The 26,831-nt window shown below is 33.8% G+C and overlaps 1 protein-coding gene across 11 annotated transcripts in view; it reads left to right on the top strand.

Moving 5' to 3' along the window:
* The window catches only part of LOC129807231 (disintegrin and metalloproteinase domain-containing protein 33), a 595,021-nt gene that overhangs the window by 372,849 nt on the left and 195,341 nt on the right, over positions 1-26,831 (top strand). For 7 of the 11 annotated variants that reach the window (XM_055856367.1, XM_055856368.1, XM_055856360.1 and 4 more), the window contains 2 exons: positions 17,626-17,813; positions 18,409-18,495. In XM_055856367.1, coding sequence (XP_055712342.1) covers positions 17,626-17,813; positions 18,409-18,495 — 275 coding nt within the window. The remainder of the gene's footprint in view (positions 1-17,625; positions 17,814-18,408; positions 18,496-26,831) is intronic. The other 4 variants (XM_055856363.1, XM_055856362.1, XM_055856366.1 and 1 more) reach the window with 1 other exon arrangement.

The raw sequence follows: 26,831 nt of genomic DNA, 5'->3' as shown, positions 1-26,831 counted from the left end.
CATATCCTGCATCGCAATCAGCAATTCCGTAAGACTGGAAAATCTTTGAGAGCTTAAGGTATTACGACTGCTCACACATGGTAATCCATTTATCAAATACACTTTCGTAGTCGCATCATCCAAATTGATTTTTCTTGCGAGCGTTTTCACGGTATGAAAATATGTGGCAATACTTTCATCTTCCTTCTTACGTTTGGATTTTAGAAGTTCATGTATTTGTGCAAGATTTCTTCTTGGTGGAAAATTAATTTCCATTTCCTTTTTAAAGTCCTGCCACGTTTTGAGATATCTTCTTGCACCATTATACCAAATCTTTGCTGCACCCCTCAATTGCATAGCAGCATATAACACAGTACGATGGTCTTCCCAAGAATACATCTCTTTTGCAGCATCCACATCGTCCAACCAATCCGTAGCTTCTTCCGTAGTAGCGTCATCTGGGTCAAACAAAGGTATAATCGAGGGCACTTCTCGAGGTCCAATGGTAGAACCTCTTGAGTTGTCGTTGTAAGTTCCTGATTCCTCAGTGTTATCTCTTAGGTTTTCTCCTGATATAGGTGTATCGTCTTGGGTATGTGAAATGTTCTCGGTAAGCGACATTTCGCACTTCCTCAGAATTTCTCTACTGTTATATTAATTTTCACTAGATCACTTGGTTTCTGTATATTAATTGACTATTCACCCTGAGACTTGACGATCAACTGAGTTGTTCGGTTTACCCAAATTCTAAAATACCCACCGAAAGTAATTTTCAAGATATCAATATTGGAGGGAGAAATTTTTTTTGAAATGTATTGATTGGAAGGATCTAGTTTTGCTCCTCCCTGTTGTAAAATATTGATAACATGCATCCTCTCTTTTCATCTATCCATCTTATTTATGAGTGGTCTCTACTGCTCATGCAAATTATCTTTTCTTTGGAGCTCCAAGCATGCAATATACTTTTCCTCTTTTTTTTTTTGACCATCACTACTCAATACTTTTTTTTCAGGTATGCGGGAAAAGGGATGCATTTCTCTTTCTTCTTTTAGCAATAAAACATCTGCACATGCAACATTCCTAAAAGCATTACCGAAAAACCCATTAGGAACGATTAAAAAACGGTCGCCCGTCCTAATTTGGGTTTTCCTGTGTAATAAAACATCTGTACATGCAATTTGCTTAAAAGCATCTTAAAATCCAAATTTCCCAAAATTGTAACCCATCCTAAACAAACAGAAAACGATCACTCTTCATTTTTCAGTGCAATATAATATTTGGGCTGCAATATACTTAAAAGCATCCTAAAATGCAAATTTTCTTAAAATAGCAACCCATCTAAAACGAGTAAAGGATGAACACTCTTCTTTTCCAAATTCTCGACCCTGTCGTAAACCAAAAAACCCATTTTTTCATATACTCGATGGAGAGCGGCACGCCAAACCATCTTTGATCTTATCGTTTAATTTCAACATTATAGTTTTGAATATTTTCCAATGTTGTCATTCTAGATTTCTTTTGATATTATTTATGTAATTTAATGATTTACGTGGTAGTTTCTTCTTTGAAAATTCTTCAAACAGAATCTCTACTTATCTCTTGCTTCCGTGTCCGCTGTTGATAAACTGCGATCATAAATTTCCTTGTGTGATGATTTCTTCCATTTCTCGAACGATCAAATCGATTTTAGGCGCCTCTCTCCTGAACGCCCATCCCAGCGTTTAACCAGATTTCACTGTATACTTAGAGTTTCTCATATTTATTCACTGTATAAAACACTCAATGTTTTAAAAGAAAAAAGTCATCTGACCATTTGCACTCTTTTTTTTTCACATTACACTTAAGTAAAATAAGATCGCACTCCACCACATCTATGGGGTTTTTGGGGTATTATTCCACTTCTGAAAATATGTGAGAAGAAACTATCCGCGGTTCTGGAAATCGGGCACAAGAGCACAACTGGTGGTGGTGGCCCGACAAGATTACTCTTGATAAGGGTGTGTTGATGAACTCGTAGCTCAGGATCAACTAACTGTCGGCTCAGAGCATTATACCATCGGAAGGCATGATCGCTCTCTGCTTAAAGATGCACACCCTTCACCTCCCACTCAGAGGGCTAACCCTAGGGACAAGGCACATTGTGTACCCAATCAGTCTCTGGGAATTCATAATAACGGCAGGGACTTTAGCCGCGGAACCGATTAGTCTTACAATGTCATTTTTCAAAATTATCAACGTCTTTTAGTATGGAAATTGCTTGACGGTTTCCATTTTCTTTGCGATTGTGGTACTTGTCCTCGCTGTCTTCATTATGGATCACAATTATCACAACTACTCAATAAAGTTTGCCAAAAATATTAAAATAATTATGACAACATTGCATGTCGCGTACTAAAAAACATAACCTAATTTAAAATCAGTGTTTTGAAATCAACAGTAGACAAATTGTAGACTATAGATCGATGGCCTATAGCGGGGTTATACTGTATATTTAATTCAAGCTGTTTAGTTTATAAAAGTACAAAATTTAAGGAGTTTTCTGATATTTTCTTTTCAAACTTTTGAAAATTCAGCCGTTTGGGCCTGATTTTCGTAGATCTTTATTTACTTATCTATTTTTTCTGAAAGAAACCTACTTTGTGCGGGAGTCACGATTACTTAAAGGATATTTATCAGAAGTAAAAAAGTAAAATAAAATATTTCCTGTTAGCAAATGAGTTAAAATCATAAAGGGAAAAGGGGCACTCTTGAATTGGTGTACCTTTAAAATTGTTTTTTTTTTCATCCCATTACCTTTTTCCCTCTGTGACTGCCTCGCGTTGCCTTACCGGCCAAATAATACTAATAATTTTGTAGATATATCATTGTAAATTCACACAGTTTGATCTGCACTCGATTGTATGAGTTGACATATAGGGCCTACTGAGCCGGGGTTTCTACCGTTACCTGGTGAGGCCCGAAACGGTAAGACGGCGACAGACGCAACCACAAAACAGAATTTTGGGATATTAAAAATCTTATCTTATCTAATTTTAGAAGGGAATTGAAGCTAATGACAAAGTAATTGAGTTTCACAATTAATTTGTCAAGCTAACTTATATCATGGTAAAGTCTAGGTCCATTTCAAAATAGGACAAAAAAGCTCAATTTTAAAGGTACCCCAATTTAAAGGTGCCCCACTGCCTCCAACAAAGGATTTTTAATAAAAAGATAATTTATATTTTTGTAAGAATTTTGTACAAAAAAATAGCATTTTCCGCTTATTTTATATCACGTTTCGTGCTGTAAAATTGTGATCAAGGAAGAAGGATTAACTCTTCTGAGAACAAAAATATTTTGACTTTTGATGAATGTGCTATGAGTAATCGTGACTACCACAATAAAAGTTTTTTTCAAGAATGGTCTCCGAAAAGTAGGTCCCAGGAACTGAAATTTTAAAATTTTAAAATGAGAAAAATTTTTTATTACGTTAAAAAAAAATTTAAAGTAAATAGGCAGGGGCCTCTCGACATTTCATTTTTCCATACGTTTTCGCGCAGAGGCACTTAAGACTATTGGCAAGTTTTTTTCCTAAAGATAATTGACTTATCAGTCTGATATATTTCGAAATCGTGCATTAAAAGCTATCTGAAAATACATATTTTATGATGTTCGCCGAAATAATACAAGAAATACGAGCAAATTTCTTTAAATCGCGGTGCAATATCTGCAAAATTTTTACAAGGAAAATTGAAAAACAGCTTCACTTTTTATTAGGCTTGATAGGCCCCTGAAATAGGTATGTTGTCTTTTTAGGTTTCGTGACCCACATAACCCCTACGTAAGGCTAATTTGTTTTCTCTGATAGAGGTCATTAGTTCTAAAAATCACCCAAATCGCTTTATGGTGCTATTCCAATAAAAAATGTACATTTATTTTAGCACTATACTGTTCTCAAGTGCTTCTGCATAATCGACTTTTCTTTGTGTTGGTTCCTGTAACGACTGTTTTGGTGGTTTTAGAAAAGGGCCAGTACTCACCTTTTTCTAAAACCACCAAAACAGTCCAGACAGAAACCAATATATAGAAAAGTCGATTATGTAGAAGAACTTGATAACAGTAAAGTGCATAAAAAAAGCTCAGGACCCTTGAATATAGCCTTAGGATAAATTCTTCTTGTGATTTCTTAAAGTACATGACTATTTTATGTATTCTACGTTATCGTCCGTTCTTTTTATTGATTCCTCTTACGACTATTTTACCTAGTCCACGTCGTTTAGTCGTGACAGGGATCAATAAAAAGAAAAGTCGATAACGCAGAAGCACATGAGAACAGTCATGTGCTTTACTGGTTAATCAATTTCAATATTTAGGGAAGTCCTCTCCTACCCTGCTTCTTAAACTACTCCATCCTGCCCTTCTGACTAAAAATGTTCATTTTCTAATTTTCAATATTCTGCCTCGAAAGATTTATAAAGAATACTGAAAATTTCAATAAGTTTTAGAAAATCAAAATCGTGGTCTATTTTTCAAAAGACTTAACGTTAGAGGTTGCTTCTAGGATTGAATTGAAAATAATATAATCGGTTTTAAATATACTATTTTCAATTAAATACAAATACATTAGCTTTAGATGCCGTATATGTTCAGAAAGCAACGCAATTTTATTTAGGTTTACCGATTGAAATGTCACAAACGTTCCCTCTCTCTAATTATCATGTGATAGAAGGATTTGAGCTGTATATACTAGTGATTATGCCCTTTGCATTTATTCATCAGATGATATGAAAAATATTATTTTCTGGCCTGAAGTGTAAATTTATAATTCCTACAAATTCTACCAATTAGGGTCTCATTATGATATATAATCAGATATTTTGGGTTGAAAATACAGGCTCTATAGATGATTTTCCACCCAATTTAATAGTAAAAACTTCGTAGTACTCATTTGCATTAAATTAATTCAACTAAAATAATTCAATAATAGGATCAGCTCATGAATATTAATCACGAGGTATATGCGTGAGCGTGACGCCTAATCATGCGAATAGTTTTAAATTTTGCACACGCTGTAATTGGCATATTTTTCCTTTTGAAAATTATTTCTTTCAATAAATAATTTTCAATGTCGATTTTGTGGATGTTATCGATATATCAGATGTGTCCGGAAATTGTACACTTGTTGCATGATTTCATAAGTCTGAATACCCATAAAATATTCAAGCACCATGATATATTTGCTTGAAAGGAGTCATTCTTCGCATAGCACTTTATCATGCAACGCCCACAAAATGTTAGGGATATCTCGTGTGATAAAAAATTATCACTGACTCTACTGCCAATGGTGCCTTTTTTCCCTCCCCGAACAATATCATCACCATATCACAGCAAACAACTCTGTGAGTGAATGGAAATGTATGAGGGGAAATAAATTGACTTTACTTTGGCGATACACGAAAGAGGTGTTATACGAGTATAAATTTATAATAGAATTTCGTTAGGTGTTTGAATATGAACACCTGAAAAAAAATCATCCACCATAAATATTTGATAACAAAGAAAATTGCACATAAATCGTTATCAAATAACTCTAATTTAAAGTAAAAATGTCCAACGAACTTAAATGGAACTTATTGGTGTTTGCAAAATTATTGCCACTCTATGATTTTTAAACTAGGACGCAGAGTTTGAACTAGTGAATTTATCTCCTTGTATAAAAGTAAGTTTGACGTCACTAGAGAGCAAAAACTACCTTCAAAAGGGCACTAATAGAGTCCTCTATTGTACGTAAAAAATTCATATACGAAGATACTTGTTTGACTTTTTTTTATCAACTCTCTGAACATACTTATTATTTATTTAAAAATATGTTGTGTCCAATTTCTGTCATTCTAACTCAGTTCTCGAGGGAGACTCTCCATTGCTGCCTCTTCACTGTATCGAGAAACTTTCAGCAAACTCAATTCTTTGACGTCAAAGCGCAGTAAAGTTATTTTTCCCGAGCAAGCTATAGTATGAGCTTTCAGGAAAATTGTTGTGCTCACCCAGAGAGAAATAAAGATGATACTGAAAGTGTGGAAAAAGGATGGGAAATGGCTACAATCCAAATGGTGAAAGCCAGTAGAAAACATTTTAAGGGGTATTTTTTTTTTTTGGGGAAAGACGAAGAGGTGGAGAGCCTTTTCTTTTCGCCTTACTTCTCCGCACCCAAAATCGTCCCAAAAAGTATTTTCTCTGAGGCCAGTGGAAAAGTATACACATAGGATAAATCTCCCTGGACAGTCTTAACCCAAGGAGGATTCATAAACACACAATAATTGGCCTGGGAATTTTGCAATTTATTCTACAACAGTACAATGAGGTTAGTGCAAAAGTGTTACAACAATTACTCGTGTAAATTACAATAATTAGTGCTTCCTGCAATATTAATAAAGTAATTAAATGAGGGTTATTTTAGGAAGTAATTTCTGCTTTTTTTTATTTTAAACAGAACTACCCTTTGCTGAGGAACATTGGAATTTCCAGCACAAAATTACAAATATTCTAGATAAAAATATATTTACCAGATAAATAACTAAGTAAATTTTTGTTTTTGGTGCATGTCATTGCTAACTAGCAGAACCGCATTTTAGCGGAGACACTTTCAATTAGATGCCATTTGTGCCAAGAAACCAAAAAACATCAATCATTATTCATGATTTTTCTCGATATTTTTCAATAAGAAAAACGAGAAAAACTTGATAAAATTGAATTAAAAGAAAATATAAATTATCGCTTATAACCGGTGTAAGTGTTTTACATGGTTAAGACCTATGAAAAATTTCAATACCTTTCCATTTAGCCCAAGCTTATTTCATTCAATTAAGAGAAACGCTCTCTGGAGTACTTTCAACTGTTGACCTTGAAATACCAAAGAAATATAAAAACCAGAAGGGCAATTCACGAAAGTATCCAGACAAAATTTTGACTGGTTACTGCCTGTTTTCTGTGAAGCGAATTCCGCCATCCCATGAAAAGATGCGTTTCCTCGCTAAAAATGTAGGGTGTACAAAGTTTTGGGTCTTGTACCTGCTGGAATTTCGGGATGTATACAGACAATTTTACCCTCCAGCTCAAGACCGGAGGGAATGATTTTTTTCACCAAAATCTTCTAAAAAAAAATTATTTATTTGCACTATTTCATTTAAATAAAGATGCCCGGACATAAAAATTATAAGAAATTAGTGGGTTTTAAAATTCTATGAACGTTTAAATATTCCCTGCGTTCTGAAAAAATAGCTTTTGGGAAAAATCAAAGGGATCAAAGGAATTATTATTAAGGGTTATAAGTTTTAGAATTTTTTTATAGCTAAAATTACATACGATTTATTTCGGACCTACATTTTCGCTAAACTAAGACTTTTACAATGATCCAAAGAAAATTATTTTTAAGTCAATTTTGTCTAAATATTTCGTGAATTGCCCCTCAGGTTATTAATAGTTCAGAAATTTAAGGTTATGTATAAGCTGTATAAGACAAACAGATTTTTCTCCAGAAAATCCCCTGACTCATATAAATTTGATTGATCTTTACAATTTTGAATTTTTTAAGGTCTCAAAATTGCATTCTAGATCATCTAATTTAGTTAAATACTTTTAAAGATAGATGGCTCTGATAGTGCTCTTTAGAAGTTCAGAAAGTAGGTTATATTAATATAACCTGACATGTGAATTTTTAGGTTAGTTTAGCAATCTTGCTTACTTTCTTACTACTCGAACTTCACAGTGAAAGCAGTATATCTCCTCAATCCCCCCCTCCCCCTCTTTAACATTTCCATCTTTCAGCCCCTGGGGACCACTTTTTCCAACATATCTTTGCATTTCTGACGATTAATGAGAAATTATGTTGCGCTGTTTGTCCGTCTGTGCGGATGTGAGTCTATGAGTCGGGCAGTTACAACGCTTATGAATCCAAACGGTTAGAGATAGAGACTTGGGACCTTCGGAGAACCCCCGCATAAGTCGACCCTGAGACCATTAGCATGTCCCTCATTTTCCTTTCATCCTTTCCCTACCTCTTCAAACCATGTTTTTAGTGATCCCGTTAAATTATTCCTAATGGCTCCGGAACATCTTTCAGATCAGGAAAATTTCCCTTGCCCTTTGCATGTCTATCTCATTCCCTCGCACTCTTCCTCTTCTTTTAAACATCACTCCAAATTCAATAGCTCAATCAAATTTGGTATAAGGGATTCAAATTTCGACTTCACGAAATATTCCTGATCTAAAAGGTGTGCTGGAGCCATATTAATGGTTTTTCAAAGTCAAAGGTTGAAAAGGATCTAGTAAGTATAGTTCTCAACCGAACGGTATAATGTTTGGGTTCGTGGAAAGGTTTTCAAATTGCTGACAAGACTGAACCGGTTCTTATTTTTTATGAATCGGTAATAAACCGATTCATAACCGACATCTAATTTTCATCCGAAATTAAATTATTTTGAGAGGGACATGAATTTTTATTATTATTTTTATGAATTAATAGAAGGTCCACATCGGGACCGAAAGCTCTGGGCAAGACGGAAAAAGTGTTTTCATCTTAGGGTGACCTCTTTTTCACTGGCGAACACCGGAAAATCCCTCTCAAAGTACATTGCGCCAGTCCTTCATCATTGATAAAATTATTTTCCTCCTGAGGTGTATTTTGGGCAATGTTTTGAGTGAATCGGCACAAATCGGTTGTGAATCGGTTATGAACTGATCAGTAATTTTTGTTCGAACGTCAATTTTGTTATTCTCAAAACTATTTTAAGGGATCTTTTGAGTGATTTATGAATCGAATTATATCGATTGAAAACCGATATCGTTCTATGTAACGAGTTCGATCAATTCGCAAAGCCTGGAACGCTTTTCCACCCCATTTTTAACTGGCATAGGCCCAATGAAATGTAATTTATATAGTGCAAATCCAAAACATGCAACTACAAAAGAGACGTTTTCACCGTTTGGTCCTGGAAGTTGAAATTAACACTGTGACGACAGCGGTTACATAGGCGGTGGAAAAAATCAAAAATGAAATAAAAATAAATTCAATTCAATTCTAGATAATAAAATTCAAGAATTGTTATCTTAAAGATCTATTAAACTTAAATAATAAGATTTTAACAAAAAATTGTCAGTCAAAAGGCTGAAATAAAACAGTGTACATTTTTTATTCATGTTAAAGAACATGAAATTGCCCAGGATTATAACAAATGAGACTGTTAAGAATTCACTTAATTTTTCTTTTATCCTTAGAGTGATTTTGAGTTTTACTTCTGTTTATCTATTTGATGAAGAATTTCATTGAAATTTCAGCAAAGAGACACAATGACACAAGTGTCACACTATATTCTTAACCAGAAAATACATGGTAGCATTCTAATGTATATAAATCAAGTGTGTAAACAGTTCGCGACAATTTATTTGCTCTGGTAAATTTATCATCATCATTTTCAACTTTTGTGGAATGGGATGGCCATACTCAAAGACTCTCCTACACCCACGCAGCCCCATTAAGAGTGATATGTGACTGTGGTTTTGACAACATTTAAATCAAAATTCAAAACACACGAAAGGCCCGCCGGAAAAAAATGATCGTGCAATGATAACATGGTAAACCATACAATTTGCTATGTTCATATTTTTTTTGCTTTCTTCTTCTCTTATCCGTGTCCTTTTTCTTCGTCATCTACGGCAAAAGATATAAAATAATATTTTATTTGTTTTTTTGCAACTATTTCTAAAGTATAGCGTATGTGACTTTCTGCTCACATTTTATTTGTCCAATGCAGTAGGAGGTTGATTAACCCTTCAACGCCGAAAAGGTTACATACTTCATTTACGATAAAATTTTGCAAGGATCATTAAAGCTTTAAAATGATGAAGAGCAATTACTTTTTAAAGTTCCATAAGAGAATACTAAGATAATGATCAAGAAAACTACTACCATCGATTTATCTTACATAACACCCAATTAGCCCTGTTTCCTAAAATCTAGACAACTCCCACATTAAGACTCCTCTATAAAGAACTTAGAAGTTGTGCTTAGAACTTTATTATCACAATGAATGTGAGTTTTTTTATGATGTCCCTGAGGACCCATTGGGCTTTATAGGATTGATATTTAAAAACTAACCACCCAAATACTTCTAATAGGGTGAAAGGAACGTCTATTGACACTTTAAGAACTCGTGTCAGCACCTATTGACACCCTACTCTGTACCATTTGGGATACGAAATTTGAACATCTCTGTTTATAGCAAAAGGTATATTACAGAAAAAACGTTATATTACTTATATTTTACTAGATAAATTAATTAATTTTCAACATTTTGACAAAAGTGTCAATAGGGGTTCCCAGTCGAACAGACGTTCCTCCGACCCTATTGATACTTTAGAAATCAGTATTTCTTCTCAAATTTTAAGATCCAAAATTTTAAAAGTTTCTAAATTCTAAATTTCAGGTTGAAACTTTTTCAAAAAGGGTTTGATTTAGCTAAAGGTGTACAAAACCACGTTCTTTTTAGCCGTGAAAGGGTTAATGTGAAAGGCATGGTGCTGTGTATAATATTTGCACTGCCAAATGTAACATTCATGGCTTTACATTTCAAGTGATTTTGTTTATTTATACCATGAGACATTCTGTGAAAGCTTCCATATCCGCCCAAAAATCCAGTATTTCCATGTGAAACCTATGATTTAAATACGAGCCACTTACTGCATACTTTGCCGCGTGCTCACAAGTACAAATATGTGGAAAAACATTGCCATTAGCCAGAGTGGCAAATTGTATATGCTTCCCGTAGATGGAATGACGATAAAACGATATTGTTTTTGGGGGAGAGATGGAAGTTCTCTACCTCTAAACCCATTCCCTAATCTTCACATCGTCATAGGCCCTCAACATTTTATCCTTATACAACTTGCAGAGAATTTTATGTGGTGAGCCACAGGCATTTTTGTATATTGTTGCATGAGTGGGTTACGTTTTTTCACTATACCACCTCAATATCGCAATTTGCAGCAATTTTTAAAGCACACAAGCAAAATTCACAGGTATTTATTTTACGACTATACCCTAAAGAATTTCCGGTAAGGGTGTATTTATTTTAATATGCATGCAATGGAAATAAATTCTGCCTGTCTCTCTGCACACAATCCAAAGATATAATACGATGTGCGAATTACATATCTTGGATCACAAGTGAGCAATAAAGTTACATTCGCTGACATTAAAGTATTTAACAAGTGCTATTACCAACTTTGACATTCTATATCTCTATTACTATTCTAACTTTCCCGATGTGGAAAATAGAATTTTTCATTACTTGTGAAAGTAGAATAACGACAAACTTAAAGAGGAATGTATTTATCAGCTTTATTGAACTCAAAATAGATATTTTTTCCAGGATTTTTGTCGCTTTACTGTTTAAAATCTAAGAAGAAAAGAAAAGTTTAGTTATCACACTTCATCTTAAAGAAACTGAAGAGAAACTTGGGGACTGGGGCAGTAGTATTGTAATTGTAAATAAACACTAATTATTAAAATAATAGTAAATTTATTTCCTTTTTCATTTGCGGCTGCCGCCAACTTCATAACCGACCTCATGGGGCAAATCCCGGATTTCGAATGAATTTCGAGTCTACGCATTCATTTACATTCAGCCGCTGGGATCTGATTTTACAGATAATAATAATAATAATAATAATGCTGGCACAACACTCCATGAAGGAACTAGGCCTTCCCGCAAGGGAATTTTTAGACACGCATTATTAATTTTCTTATACGGGATGAGATTGTCAGTCCCATGTGCCGTGGAATCAAGTGCAGTGAATGCTCACTGGATACATTCCGAACTCATTTAACGCTAGAAAAATTCCTGGTGACCTAAAGGGGATTCGAATCCGGGACGCTTGCATCATATATCGAGTGCTCTACCCATGCATGTGGCAAGTTATCTTTTTTTTATATGGAGCTATTTGAAGGCAATTCCTAAATTGATCTCGGACTCATCTCACAGTGCTCCGAGGAAAAAATGTATTTAATCAAAAATTTAGTATATTTATCCCTCCATACGGAAAGGTATCTTATAATACGGGAAGACTTCTCACATTTTAGATATTTAGCGTAATGGTCACGAGTGCAAAAAAAATCCCATATAAATTTAAATCGAAATATGAGAAAGTGGCTTCAAATTTCAGGCAACTTGCCAGGGGCGTGGCTCTACCACTTTACTTGACATAGTTTTATAAAAAAACTTAGTTTTCCGTGGACAAGATTTATCAGAGTATTTGTCATCTGACGTAAAAAAAACTAAATATTTCCTTTTAGCTGAGATGAGTTAAACTCGTACTTGAACGTTAGATTTTTTTTCCTTGATCACAAATTATGCTGTAACACAGCTAGTGACGTGTAAGCTCCAACCCCATATCTGTTATTTATTTATTTATTTATTTTTAGTACATGATAGAAAAAGTTTTTATTGATTGATGATTTGGTATTTTTGCAAACATAGGTAAATTTATATCGGATCTCCCAACATTTGATTTTGGTTAAAATAGGCCTCAAAGCCTAAGTCCTTGGTATTAGGGAAAGGTAAGGGGGGAAACAAAAAAGAACATATTATGTTCAAGATTATGATTCAAAACAAAACGTGGTGTAAAAGACGCCGAAAATTGTATTTCCAAATTTCAATTTAAGAAAAAAATGTACCGATCAAGTACGAGTTTACCTCATGAGCTAACAGAAAATATTTAGATTTTGGATTTCAGATGAACCTATTCCGAGAAATTTTGTCTACCAAAAAGTACAGTAGAACCTCGCTATAGGCCATCGCTCTATCGTTCACAATTTATCGACCGTTGATTTCAAAATACTGATTTTAAGTTAGATTATGTTTTTTACTACGCGACATGCAATGTCGTCATAATTATTTTAATATTTTTGGCAAAATTTATTGAGTAGTTGTGATAATTGTGATCCATAATGAAGAGAGTGAGGACAAGTACCACAATCGCAAAGAAAGTGGAAGTCGTCGAGCAATTTCAATACTAAAAGTCGGTGATAATTTAAAAAAAAAGACATGGACTATAATGCGACCGAAGTGTCAAATCTGGAACCAAATATGACCTATATATGACCAATATATGAGACTGAATGCGACTTTTCTTCGAATTTAAAATTTTATGTTTCTGGTTAATTTTTAGGTAAAATGAATTAAACAGAAATGCTGACCGATTTTTATTTTTATTGACCTCTTTTAATATTCCGCTTACCAAAATGAATATTTTCAGTGCTCTTTCTGAATATTTTACTGCGCATTTTTAATTTTTTGCTGATTAAGTTTTATTGTTTGCTGCTGACTTTTAATTTTTTTAGTGCCCTTTTCAGTTACTTACTACTTAATTTTTTTTTATACACATTTTTTAATATTTTACTTCTCATTTTTTATTGTATGCTAACCAAATTTTAGTTTTTACTGCTCGTTTCTCCCAGAAGAACTATACGAGCCATTGTAAGAAACCTCGATCTCAGGGCAGACCTAGGAAAAGGCGATAGAATAAAATTCAAAATCATGCCTTGGAGTGCCTTGGGATCGAACCTGAACATCTTTATGAAGTGGCGGAGGATTCGCAGGCGTAGGTTGTTAACCTTGATGTTATTGGCCCACGACCCCAATAGGGATAAGCAGTTGAAAATGATGATTATGATTTCTTGTTTATTCGATGCCGAATAAAATCAGTTTAAGAAAAATCGTAGCCCTATTTTAGACCTTTGGATCACCTGTCTGGCCTGTCTCCTGCATCGATCCAAGACTGGCTCTTCCGTTCATGAACTTACTTTTTCAATCCTGTTCCAGAGAGAAGAAGTGATTAGCAATTTTCAAAAATTGCCCATTGAAACATTAATAAGTATTACTGACTTCTACAAAATATGTGATATTTATAAAACTATCCAAAAACTGATTTCTAGATGTGAACATACTTTAATTGCTTTTAAGAACTTTGAAAAGTTTTTCACAGAAACTGTCTATCTCAGCAAATTAGTCTGCTAACTCCTTTTTAGTGCATGGGAAACATACAAAATTGAGAAATAAGCTGGTAATTCATGTGAATGGGAAGACTATTTGGGGAACTCAGCTAAAAGGTAATAAGGGAAGACTTTGTAGAACGAAAATTTCTCAAGAGGGAAAGAAAAACAGATATACTTGGGAAAACAAAATTACAAATGTTTTTAATTTGGTGACAATTTCTGAAATAGTTGAATACAGCAATTTCACCATGGGGAAGATACAGAAATACCTTGGTAAAATGTGTGCTTTCATCCCAGTAAATTGAAAAATGCTTCAAGTGGATGGGAATTCGGTGGAGGTTAGTTGTGGAGTGTCTCGAAAATACTTTGGGGAGTGTTATCGAAAAGTTGCCAATTTAAAGTTGTGTGTTGCAACTTACGAAACAATTCTCCTCGTACTTTTTGCCATAATCATGGAATTTGTGCTGTGAGTGTGAAAAGCCATGGTTTGGAAGATTAAATTGAAATTTCGCCCTTATTACTAAAATATCAAGACTTCATGGAGATTGTTTTTTGCTGTGGATGTTTGCCTGTGTCGTTGAATTAAAAGGAAAAATCTCATGTGGATTTAGTGACAATCTAAATGTGGATTAAAAGGTGGATTGATGGCAATATAAGTAGATGGTTGTGCCATCTTTCATGCGTTATTAAATTTTTATTGCCTACACCTCCGCCCATTCGCATTATTGCTCCTACTCCATGGTACTTTTCTCAAGTGTCTTCCCTTCTTTTGTCCTCCAACTGTTAAATCTCTCTTATGAAATGTCTCAGGCATACACAAATGCGTTTCTTATATATTTTTCTGTCACCCAGGGTAAGGAAAGAAGAAAGTGGCATTTTCATCTCATTGCCTTTTCATTGGCACAATCGACACTGCGAAGAAAAAATGCTGAGAATGCTGAGACACGTAGACGAACTGTAATTTGATTATCAGAAAATGTAGTATATTGTATGAGATATGTTTGCATTGTGACAAACAATTTCCTTTATTAAAGCACAAAGCTAAGAAATTTCAAAGAATGTGCAGGATAATGCTATTCGGTGGCAAATTAAAAAATACGAATTCTTTGTATAACTCTATAATAGGTGAATTATTTCAAAATGTTAATTCTTAACGCAAATTTCTCAAAATGTGTAAATACTTTAAATTATTGAAGATTTTTCGAAAATAGCATCACACTGTCTATATTCTAGAACCGTTTTGAGAATTTTTAGATTTTTCATATCTTATTTTACTGTAAAAATTATTTTGATCTGAAGACTTTTCTCAATTTGAGATAGGGTAAGTGTGCCAAATTTCGGCATAGTTGCATATAAACACCGAAGTCCTAAGTTTAAAATGCAATAATTTTAATTCATATTGATATTTTTTGTTACTTCCTTTTCAGGAGGGTTGTGTGGAACCTTAAAAACTAGTTTATCATCTTTGTTTTCTTTAAATTACTTCCTAAAATATTGAAAAATTAATAAAAATATGGGCATTGCTTTGGGTAGTATTCCGGCCACTTTGAGTGAAATTCCAGCCACCTTTTGTAACGCATCGGATAGAAAATTTCACTACTTCAAACGTAACGAGTTTAATATTTAGTTTAATACGTTTATATGACCCACAAGCCCTGAAATCTTCCGTGTAATTCGTCCTGGAGACCTGAAGAGTAGCATCTCAAATTTACGCGCAAATTCCCGTAGCAATTTGCCTTTCCTGAACTCTTCCAATGCCTTTTCTACATAATCTTTTTCAGAGAAGTGATGGTTTTTCTCTGGACATTATAGAACTCAGAAATTGAAAAAAAACACAAAATAAATAAGAAATTTAGGAAAGCAAAAGATGTTGCCGGAATAGGCAATACTAGCTCACCGAAAAGATGCTCACAAAGTATATTTTTACGCGAAATAAGGATCCAACTGCGAAATTTCACCCGAAATTTAAAGATTGATTCACTATTAGCATAAACAGAAACAATCTTTAATGAAAACTAATCAATTTTCATGAAAAACACCGAAGGAAAACCTTCTGCACTTCACCAAAAATCGTAAGACTGCTAGAAACACAAGTGATCTGTCACATTTTTTGTAAGACTCCTTCCATACTGAGTTTTTACAACCCAATTTAAATTCAAATTATACCTAGCATTTAACGGTCTTTGTGTTAATACATCCTAAAATGAATAAACATTTAAAACCGAAATGAATTCATTGAGTATTCGTAGATTACATACATATTTTTTTTATTAATTTATTTGCATGGCCGAAATTACACTCAAAGTGGCCGAAATTACAAGCTGGCCGAAATTTGGCACACTTCCCCTATTGCATTATTTACTGTCTAAATTACGTTTTCAAGATTTTACGAAAAATAAATTTTTATTAATTATTTCTTATGGAACTTGTATTCTAACTATTAGCAACTAAGGCCATAATATTTTGTAAAAGAGAATTAGTTAAAAAGCAAGGAGTAATTTTCAAAAAATTGCTTTATTTTTGAGTGATGATCCGGTCTTCTTTATAATACATACTTATCTTATCTTAGTTATTTTTTAAATCAACTCTTCCTTTAATTCTAATGTTTAAGAACGGTCCTCACTGATCAAAATCTGATCAATCTGATCAAAATCTGAAAAATAATTCCTTAAAAAGCGGTTTGAATGAGAAGTTTTAATATGAACGTAAAAATAAAGATCAAAATACTTTTAATATATAATTATTTAGTGAATTTTTCTGTTAAGATATAAGAACTATTGAGAACAGGTCTCGGTCTCCAACAAATGATCGAACGACATTTAAAATTCCTTAGCGCCCAAAATAGATTCATGCCGGCTTCAGACTGGAGGTTTAGCCCAGTTCCCAAAGGTCTCAAAAATCTTAATAATATGCAATTTTATCGATTTTTCAAAATGAAATGAATCATTAGCCCTTAATATTTAAGCCTAAACAACAATTTCCTAAAAAATCATGCTTGATGAGGAATTAGAGGAGTTAAGCCAGATAGCTAAACCTTAGGTCTGAAGCCCGTATTAAGTTGATCCTCGCGAGAATATTTAGACTGTAAAATTTGGCTCTAGAGCTTTATCCCATACTGTCATATACTGAGGGCCTAGAATCATCGGTTATAGCTTCTTTGCATAATTTTCCTTTACATAATTCTTCAGAGCTAAATTTTAAAGGATAAATATTCCAGAGGATCATATGTGCATATGATGCACATGTAAATCTGTCTGGCCAGAAAAGAAATTATTTTTTTAAACAATTTTATAGTTATCTATTAAATATGTAATTATTATCAATTTCGGTAAGCGTCGGGGGATGGGGCAGCTAAGAGAAAATTGATTCTTCCCAAAGCTTTCGGCTCATACTCCAAGACTTCCTCAGTGGCTGGAACGGGAAAGAGCATTCTTTTATTCATCTGGAGTCTGAGCCGAAAGCTTTAGGAAGAATCAATTTTTTCTTAGCTGCCCCATCCCCCGACGCTTACCAGAATTGATAATACTTGAATCAACCATTGGAAAACACCAATAATAAATATGTAATCTTCAAATAATTGAAAATATTTTTAAAATGTTATTCTCTTCTTGTTCTAGGCGAGGTGGAACGACTCCTGAAAGAGTATCGCCAAAATCAGGAGCTAGTAGGACGCATCGGCAGTCACTACTACCAAATAATCTATCCGGTGCAGTTGCGCCATCACGAGAAGATGGGCATCTCGACGCGAGAAGTGGGCGCCTCAAAGGTACGAAATCGTTTACGAAAACGTGATTCTGTAAATACGGTATGTTAATTTTTTCTCTCATAAGCATCCCATACACAAAAACATGTCTTCTGTTGTTAAACATCAAACTACATCATGCCCATTACCATTTTTCTATTTATTTTATTTCTGAGTGTTCTGTGTCAAAGTCAACATGGGATTAGTGTAATTTCGGCTAAATCCGAATCCATCTGATACATTGTGTACAAAATTACAGCGTAGGTGTTTGCTTGATCTTGTGATTTCTTTTTTTTTTAGCTTGGCATAAAGAAAAAAGGGAAAGTGGTAGAAATGCACATTTTAACGCTCTATAAATTTTTAATTGTTCACCATTATGCTTTTGCAATGAACATTGCGAGTATTTAATTCTTCACGAATGTTCATGTACGCTATTTTACTGTAATCCTCTGACTTTCCCCATTTTTGCCGAAAAAAAAACCATGTGGTACAGTAATAAATTGTATATGGGAAATGTAGAACAAGAATTAGGGGTAGGAAAACAATTAGTGTTTGCCATTGGGTAACTCATTTGCTTCTTTCCTAACCACCGTTTTCTGTTTGTTTGTCCTTTTCTAACAAACTAACAATGTGCATGCTTTTTTTCGGTCAATTGCAGTTCCCGCAGCGAGGTGGCACCGGAAGTGGAAGTGGCGGTGGTGGCTACGATGGCACATACCAAGGGGGTGGTCGTGGACGATCGAGGGTGAGTTGTTGTCCAAAAAGCTGCATATACAAAGAATTGTTCTATATTCAGAATATAAATGTTTACAGTATCGTCCTAAAAATTACCATGCAGCACTGTCAAAAAACACAATCAAACTTTAAAGTCTTATGAATATTTCTTACTTAATTTTATACTGTGGATTAGCCAGGATTAGTACTTTACGTCCCATGGAAGCTCCATCCAGAAAAATTATTTTAGGTCAGACCTGCTGTAGAAGGAGCTACATGATATACTAAAATTAAGAATTTTTATTTAAAAAAAAATGAAAATAATTAAACTCCCAAAATTTCAATATGAGGAAGAACTAAAACTAAAAGCCTTGCCCATGGAAATTACGCCACCCCCATTACAGGACTCAATTTAAAAAAATATATATTTTTAATTTCATTTTTCTCGTACTTTTTCGTTGTTATGCCATAATAATATATTGTAATATGCTTCTCAGACCAGAGGCTTATGTCACAAACACACTCAGGTTAGTCCTCGATAATATGCGGTCTGTATTGACAGTAGAGATTTACCCCCAAACTGTCATACACTAAGGGCTATGATCATCGATTAAAAGTTTCTTTTACATAAATTTTCTTTATCTAATCCTTTATTGTTAATTTTACAGGCGGAATATTCTCAATAATTAGGCTCGATCTATTTGGACCCTTAGTCCAGTTACCGAAGCTCTTGAATTTATTAATAAACCTTTTTAGTATTATTATTAATCGTATCGGGATATATTTTTCACACTGTGATCAAGCTACAAAGTCGTATATCCTGTGTTGGAAGAATGTCTTAAGTCCATTGTAGATCGCCCAGGAGCGCCTGTCCCGCGATGCGGATGCTTCCCCGGTGCCCCCGGAGTTGTTGGGCAGTGATTTGTAGTGATTTTTCAAAATATAATTGATCATCGTTTCACGTCAATATAAAATTCTAAATGAACACTTTCCTAAAAAAGTCGCCCTTTATGAAATTAAAGCGGTGAAGTCAGATGAACCTTGAAGTCTGAATCTCGTATGAACCGAAGCTTTTGTAACGAACTTAACTTTATCTATCTCTTCCATGATTCCGATTTTTCCGATTTTAGAAATGATTTAACAAGTAGTAGACATTTCCATTTATTCACATTTCCATCAAGAGCGACTTGTGAGCAGCAGTTATTGTAATATTACCAAGAAAGTACTAGGTTATTAAACATAAAATTTGAGTTAAACCATTATGCTATAATTATAAGTGTTTTATAAAAGCCTGCTTGCTGCATGAAATCTCTTAAAATTTGTTCAAGATTTGCAGAACTTCACAAAAAAAATTCAAACTTGCCTAAACCGATTAACAAACATGCTTTCTCGAAAGTATTTATCTTTAAACGTTTTAAAATCGTAATTAGGAATGCTTCAAGGTCTTTATTCAGAAATTTAGTAATTATCAAATAATAATAATAATAAAAAAATAGATTCAAGGAAATGATCGATTTTTTCGGAAAAAAACGCTGTAATAAGTCGAAAATGAATGACATAACGAAAAGGCCGACTCATCCGTAGGATATCCAGAACATTTCTAATCAATATTTGTAATGGTTTGATTTTCAGTTCTGTTATTTTTGTCTGTTGATGAACTGAAAAATAAACGGATAAATCTAACTGAATCTACTTTCAAAAATCTAGTATAAAACGTTTTTGACAACCGAACTTGACTATTTGTTCCAGAAATCTTAATAGGGGTGTGGTTTAATTCTTGATTGTAAAGGATCCTTGCTAAACTGAAACCAACTGAAACCGTATATCTTGAACTTTGGCTTACCCTTTAAACGTTATAATATGCTCTTATTTGGAGATATTAAAAAAAACGTATTTAAATCAGAAATTTAGTGAGGTACAACCTTCGGAGGAGGTCTGATTTATTTATGGGCGGAGATTATTCCGGAACTTAAGTATAACTGTCCTTTTATTAAAACAAACATAGTAAAATTAAAGAGTTCTTTTATACTGTTTACTAGAGAACACACTAGGTTCACTGGTAAAAATAAAAGGATTAAATTGACCCTTTTCAACAAAAATGGATCATATTTGATCCTATAAAAGGTTCACTTGAATATTTTAAAATTATGCATGCATATTTATCACGATAGATTATGTTTTATCGTAAACTTATTACTATTATCGTATTTCCCTCTTCTGAGCGAATACCAAAGATGACTTTTTCATTGTTTTTATCTGTTTATTCCGGAGATAAATAGGTGTCAAAACAGTGACCCTTTCAAAGGATCATCGGTGACCCTTTCATTTTTACCAGTGTTAAGTGTTAAAGTATTCGCACTATGATGCAAGCGTCCCAGATTCGAATCCCCTTTAGGTCACCAGGAATTTTTCTGGCGTTCAAGGTGTTCGAATTGTATCCTAATGAGCTTCACTGCACTTGACTCCACGGGGCATGAGACTGACAACCCCATCCCTATACAAAGATAAATAATAATGAATTTCCTGAAAATCTTGCTTTCGAGATTTTGACCGGAACCCATCAAATTAGCTATAACTAATTTTTACTCTTTAAATAACCACTTCCCGCAGTACTTCAAAAGAAAACTCAGTTATGCTATTAATTCTCAAGAAATATGTACGTTTTGTTTTAAATAATGGATAATGTGCGATAGTATTTCTTACACTGATCTATCGTAGCTTGAATTTCCTAGTTTAAATGGCATTGCATTTGTGTCCTCTGAAAATGCTAATTTCTTTCTGCATTTTGGAAGATGCCCGAAAGCAAAATCTCGTTATTGTCACAAGAGGAAATGGTACTTTCTCACAAATAAACCAGTGAATTTGACATAGGAATTCATTTCTACTATTTTCACGAGCAAATAATACGGAATACAATAAAATGTGTGACACAATAGCAAGTACTAAATAGTAAAATTACTTTAGAAAATTCAATACAATGCAGAATTGTGCAAAATTTCCTCTTCCGAAGCTTTTATCGTTCAGCACAATCCGACTTATCGGTTATTGGATGGTGATTTCTATTAAAATGGGTTGAAGAGTCATTCTTTCCATCCCCCCAAAAAAGCTTGGAGTTCATCCTCTTTGAGCCGCGAAATCAGAATCAAAGAATCCTAAAAGGGGCGTCGTCAATCCACTATTGTGATGACTTTACGGAAAAGTTTTTCTCCTCCATTGAAAATCTAAAAGCAAATCTTAATCTGGTATGTTTCTTGTTGCAAATATCTTTCTTACGACAACAACTACTTGGCAATTTGGATTGTTAACATCAACGATCCTCATAAAATACCATTTCATTCCTATTTCTATCCTGTTTTGCCATCATAGCATATAAAGGCACTTTTATGTGTCTTTTTACAACACCACCACCCATTATGAAATTTATGTGAATTTTCCTGATTGCTTACTGATCCAGCGAATGCATTGTAAATGCATAATTTAATAATTTCAGTCCTCCTATAAATATTACACCACACTCTATCATGAGAACTAATAAAATTATGCACAATAATGAACCACATTATAAAAGCATATTAATTTTTACGCTTCTGAATAGTCTGTGAACTAAAATTTTCCATGAAATCCTTTAACATGTCCTTTGTCCTCTTCATGAGAAAATTTATATTTTACACCATAATGCTAGGGAAATAAAAGCTTTGGCTTAGCAGATGCATTCATCCTATTTTGGTTCATTTCTATAAATAAGTTTAACTTTATATCCTTTACACATTCCATAAGAAAGTTTATGAACAGGTATTTTGAATATTAATTCCTATAATGCTTTTACTAATATTATATAATATGGTCCAAACATTCTCGCGTCCAGTTTATGTATTTAATCAAAAACAAGAGGATTATTATTATTAATCATATCGATAAATAAAAAATGAAAAAAAAATACAAAAATATACCCGTCTCCATTTCGAAAAATTGACGATTCCCTGTAGGGGAGACTGGGGTACCTATAGCCAGGGGTAAAAGTAGACAGTGGATTTTTCTCGTTTTTCTTAAAATGTACATCGAGCAAAGTATTTTTTAATGAAAGTAGGAACACATCCCCATATTACCAGAAATATTTATAACTCTGATCCTGTTATCCTACAATTTAGAAGCATTTTTATAAAATAAAAATGATTAAAATAATGATAAAAACTGAAATGATAAAACTATCAATGATTTTTCACTAATCCATGGATAATTGTTAGATGAAAAAGTACTATTGATATTCCAAACAATATTGCCATTTGTATGAGGAACTTGAGAAATAGATATTTTCAGAATGTTTGCATTCATTTTGCCTCAATTACAAAAATGTCATAAAAAAGTTGTCTAAAGCCCTTTTCTTTAGGTTTAAGTAACATATTTAGAATCAGTGGGCTTCAGTGTATCAAGTGAAACAATATTTGGTATCTCCAGTTTAAAATTTAATCTGGGAAACTAGTGGCAATTAGTACCCCAAAAGTGGCTATTTCTAACCAGGCCGGGGCAAGTGTAACCAATGTGTCATACTTTTTTCATTATCCTCTCCAGAAAAAGCCAAGGATTTTAGAACTCTGAACTACACTGTTTCATATAGCCAATATCCTAATGCTACTTATGAAACATAAAAATATTAGACAAACCTTATCATTTTTTCACAAGTCACTCGCGAAAAAAAAGCTTCATTTGCTGGCTAATTCTACCCCTGTCTCCCCTGCGTATAGATATAATTGATGTTGAACAAAGGGGTGGCAATGCATCCCAGGCTTTGTGATGTGATTGCACTCGTGACTTAAATGCTGTACCTTAATAGTACTTTAGCAAAATTTACCGTTTACTAGTTCGCAACCGATTTAAACCGATATTTAAATCACTCAAATTATTTCCCAAAAAACACCTGAGGGGTAATATAATAAAATTTCGCATAAAATTAGTTATCGATTCTGAATCGGTTCATTACCGATTCAAAACCAATCAGAATCGGTGCAGTTTTGAGAGGAATTCCAAAACCTTTCCAACTAATCCAAACATGACTCCATCCACTTGATAAATATACTCTCTAGAACTTTTTTAATTTTTGATTTTGAAAAACCGTTATTAGAAATATTTCAACGGTATATTTTCGATAGTTGAAAGTCTGCCTGGGTAACCTTGAGAGCATATCCAAAAACGAAAATATCGCACGACGCGTTTTCGAGCAATCCAAAGAAACTTGGTTTTGGGGGAGGGTATGTTAACGATCCTTGGGTCGACATATGGGGGTACTCTGAAGGTCCCAAGTCGCTATCTCTTACCGCTTGGTCTCTAGAGACGGCAACAGCAGGACTAAACAGGAAAAAAGCAGGAAAAAACTAAGTATTACAAACTGCTCTCTCTGTTGAGTTCGAGCAGAAAAAAACTTCTAATTCACAATAAAGAAAACAAAAACCCTAAAGAATTACCTTAGCCTAAAGTATACAGCGTTCAAAATTAAATCATAAAAGTGACACAGTTTCGATTGTAATTGATAAAATTTTATAGAATCATGCCCCTGGCAAGTTGGCTGAAATTTTAAGCCACTTTCTCATATTTCAATTTAAATTTATATGGGATTTTGTTTGCACTCGAGACCGTTACGCTAAATATCTAAAAAATGAGAAGTTTTCCCGTATTGTAAGACACCTTACCGTATGGAGGGATAAATATACTAAATTTTTGATTAACTACATTTTTTCCTCGGAGCACTGTGAGCTGAGTCCGAGATCAATTTAGGAAATTGGTTTCAAATAGCTCCATATAAAAAAATTAACTTGCCACATGCTTGGATAGAATAGATTACAAATAAAAGGTCTTTGAAATTCCATCACTCTTCAAAAACTTAGATCTTTGTACCACCAGTGATAGTGGTGCTAAAATCGAAAAGACAACTTTTGAATTTCTATATAAAATCACAATTTTCGATTTCGATGAAATTTAATTATGTTGTAGTTCAAGTTGTATGTTATTTAATTTATTCATTAAAATAAATTAACTTTAAAGCATTCTTTTCTTCAGAATAAAACTTAAAATCGAATATTTACGAATTTAGAAGTTGCAATAATCTTCACACATTAATTACTGTCTAAAACTTAGGGACCTATAAAATAATAGGGGAAAATGTTCTACCTTCGGACCACATAAGCTTCAGACAAGTCTATTTTTTGTCTAGTTTTTAATGATTTGACACAGGGCTCCTTTCAAGAAATTTAAGGAATTGGACTATCTATTAAAATTAAATGTTCTAATGCAGGGGGTGACATTAGCTCTGGAAAATGCGTCCAGTTTTAGTGTAAATATTTTCCTGTTTTTGTACACATTTCACGAGATATCTCCAAAACTACGTAGGTTGTCAATTTTGAGTTTTTGGGTTGCCCATTCCATATTAAATTGACTTTTATTTTGATGTTGTATTATTTGCTAATTCGTTTTACAATGACAGAAAACAGCTAATAAACTCAAAAGTTTTTTCGGCACGCTAGAAACATATGGGAAACATAGGAAATGTCATGGCCCTGTTCTAATGAGTAAAATTCATTAAAAAAAATTTAAAAAAAAATAACTGAAATGTTCGGAGCTTGAGTCGTCCGAAGGTAGCGTACTTTCCCCTACACTACTGTATAAGTAGCACTACTGTAGTGAAATAAGTAGGACATAGTGTTACAAGTTGGACAATTCGCCGGTACAAGTTGGACATGGCTTTTTTCTTGATAAATATAGTACAAAATTTGTTTTTAAGAACAAAATTTAAAAGAACAAAATTATAAAACTAAAGCATTAAAAATATACAAATAAAAATGAAGTACAAAATTTATCAAGAAAAAAGCCCTGTCCAACTTGTACCATTTTTCAAATTGTACCACTTTACCTTAAACAAGTTTTCGAATTTTTTTATAGTCTCTTAAAGGTTTATCAAAAAAAATTCAACCCATACAAATTTTTATATAAAACATATACATAGTGTCATCCTCGATATTAAAGACACAGATCAATTTATTTAAGTCCTGATTTCACAATATAAACTTCCCAAACTCTGGCAGATCCATGCCTCTGGAGTTGTGAAAGTTAACAAAACCATTTAAAATTATGGAAAAACTTTGCATGAAAACGGTTATAATGATGTGAAAGGGAAGATTCAAGAAAAGGTATTACTTTAAAGCAGTAACGTATACAAGTATACCCGTTAACTGCCTTCATATGATTGTTTATCGCTAACAACGTGAGAATCTTCCATGGGGGAGAGAATGTCAAGGAGAATTGGTGTAGCAGGCTGAACAGGTGCTGGGTATAGGTGGGGTTGGGATGGAAAAAAAAGGAAGAATAATTCCCAAAACACCAAAGTGTAATCCGGGAAAATTTTGTTTTTTCCATCTTCTACTATCAGAAAATTCTGTATTCATCCTTTTCGTGGTCTCTCACGACAATTTGGTGTATGATTGAAAGCACTGCGTTATACTTTCACTTGACTACATTTTGGTGTTATGGTGGATAGGTAGTGCGCGTATTCCATGTGGAAACAGAGCACCTTCTGGTGGATCATATAAAGTATGTATACAGCGTCGGATTGGGAAAGAATGGGGTGTGGGTGTCTCCAAGGTATGGGGCGCCTTTTCGCACCAAGGCATTATTATTATTTTCTTGTTTGCGTGTAACAAAATATTCGACAGCCGACGTGACGGTGCAGAAAAGATACAATTTACACCATTGGGTCTTACTCTTTTGCACACTTTCCCCTAACACCCCAACCCCCAAACACCCCATATACGCACTGTCACATGGAGCAAATTTCGTGAACGTGTCTGCTGTTGGCGGGGTGCAAAATGTGATGAATGTTGGCGCGAATTCAATTTATCCTACAATCTCACCCCAAAAACATTGTGCCACCCTTTGGGTGAATTGGCAAAGAGACGATGAAAAAATGGGTGCAAAATAATATTTTATTGTGCCAGCTAAATTGAGTATCGCGCAAACATTACTTTACCCCTACAAATTGATTTTAAATTCACATTCCACCTTACGCAATATTTCCTCAAGTTGACTGAATTCCATGCAGTCTCTTTCATACGATCAATCACTCAATTAACTACAACCTTCAATCCTAGAAGAAATTCTGCAATGCAATTACTTTGCAATGCAGACACGTGTAACGGTCCAAAGATGAGCCCCAAGAGTACACTAAAGTTCGAGATAGAATGCAAGCAGAAGTCTTGTAATTAGCCCAGGTATGCTTTTAAAAAACAGAGATTATCTTTAGGATGACCCTAAATATTTGAAAAATAAATTTCAAGAAAAATTTTGTTTTTTTAGTGTTCGTATAGGGTAAGGGCTCATAAT

Source organism: Phlebotomus papatasi, chromosome 3 (assembly GCF_024763615.1).
Source record: "Phlebotomus papatasi isolate M1 chromosome 3, Ppap_2.1, whole genome shotgun sequence".
In the NCBI taxonomy this organism is placed as follows: Eukaryota; Metazoa; Arthropoda; class Insecta; order Diptera; family Psychodidae; genus Phlebotomus; species Phlebotomus papatasi.
The sequence above is the reverse complement of the archived record's forward strand: the minus strand, read 5'-3'. Positions and strand labels throughout refer to the sequence as shown.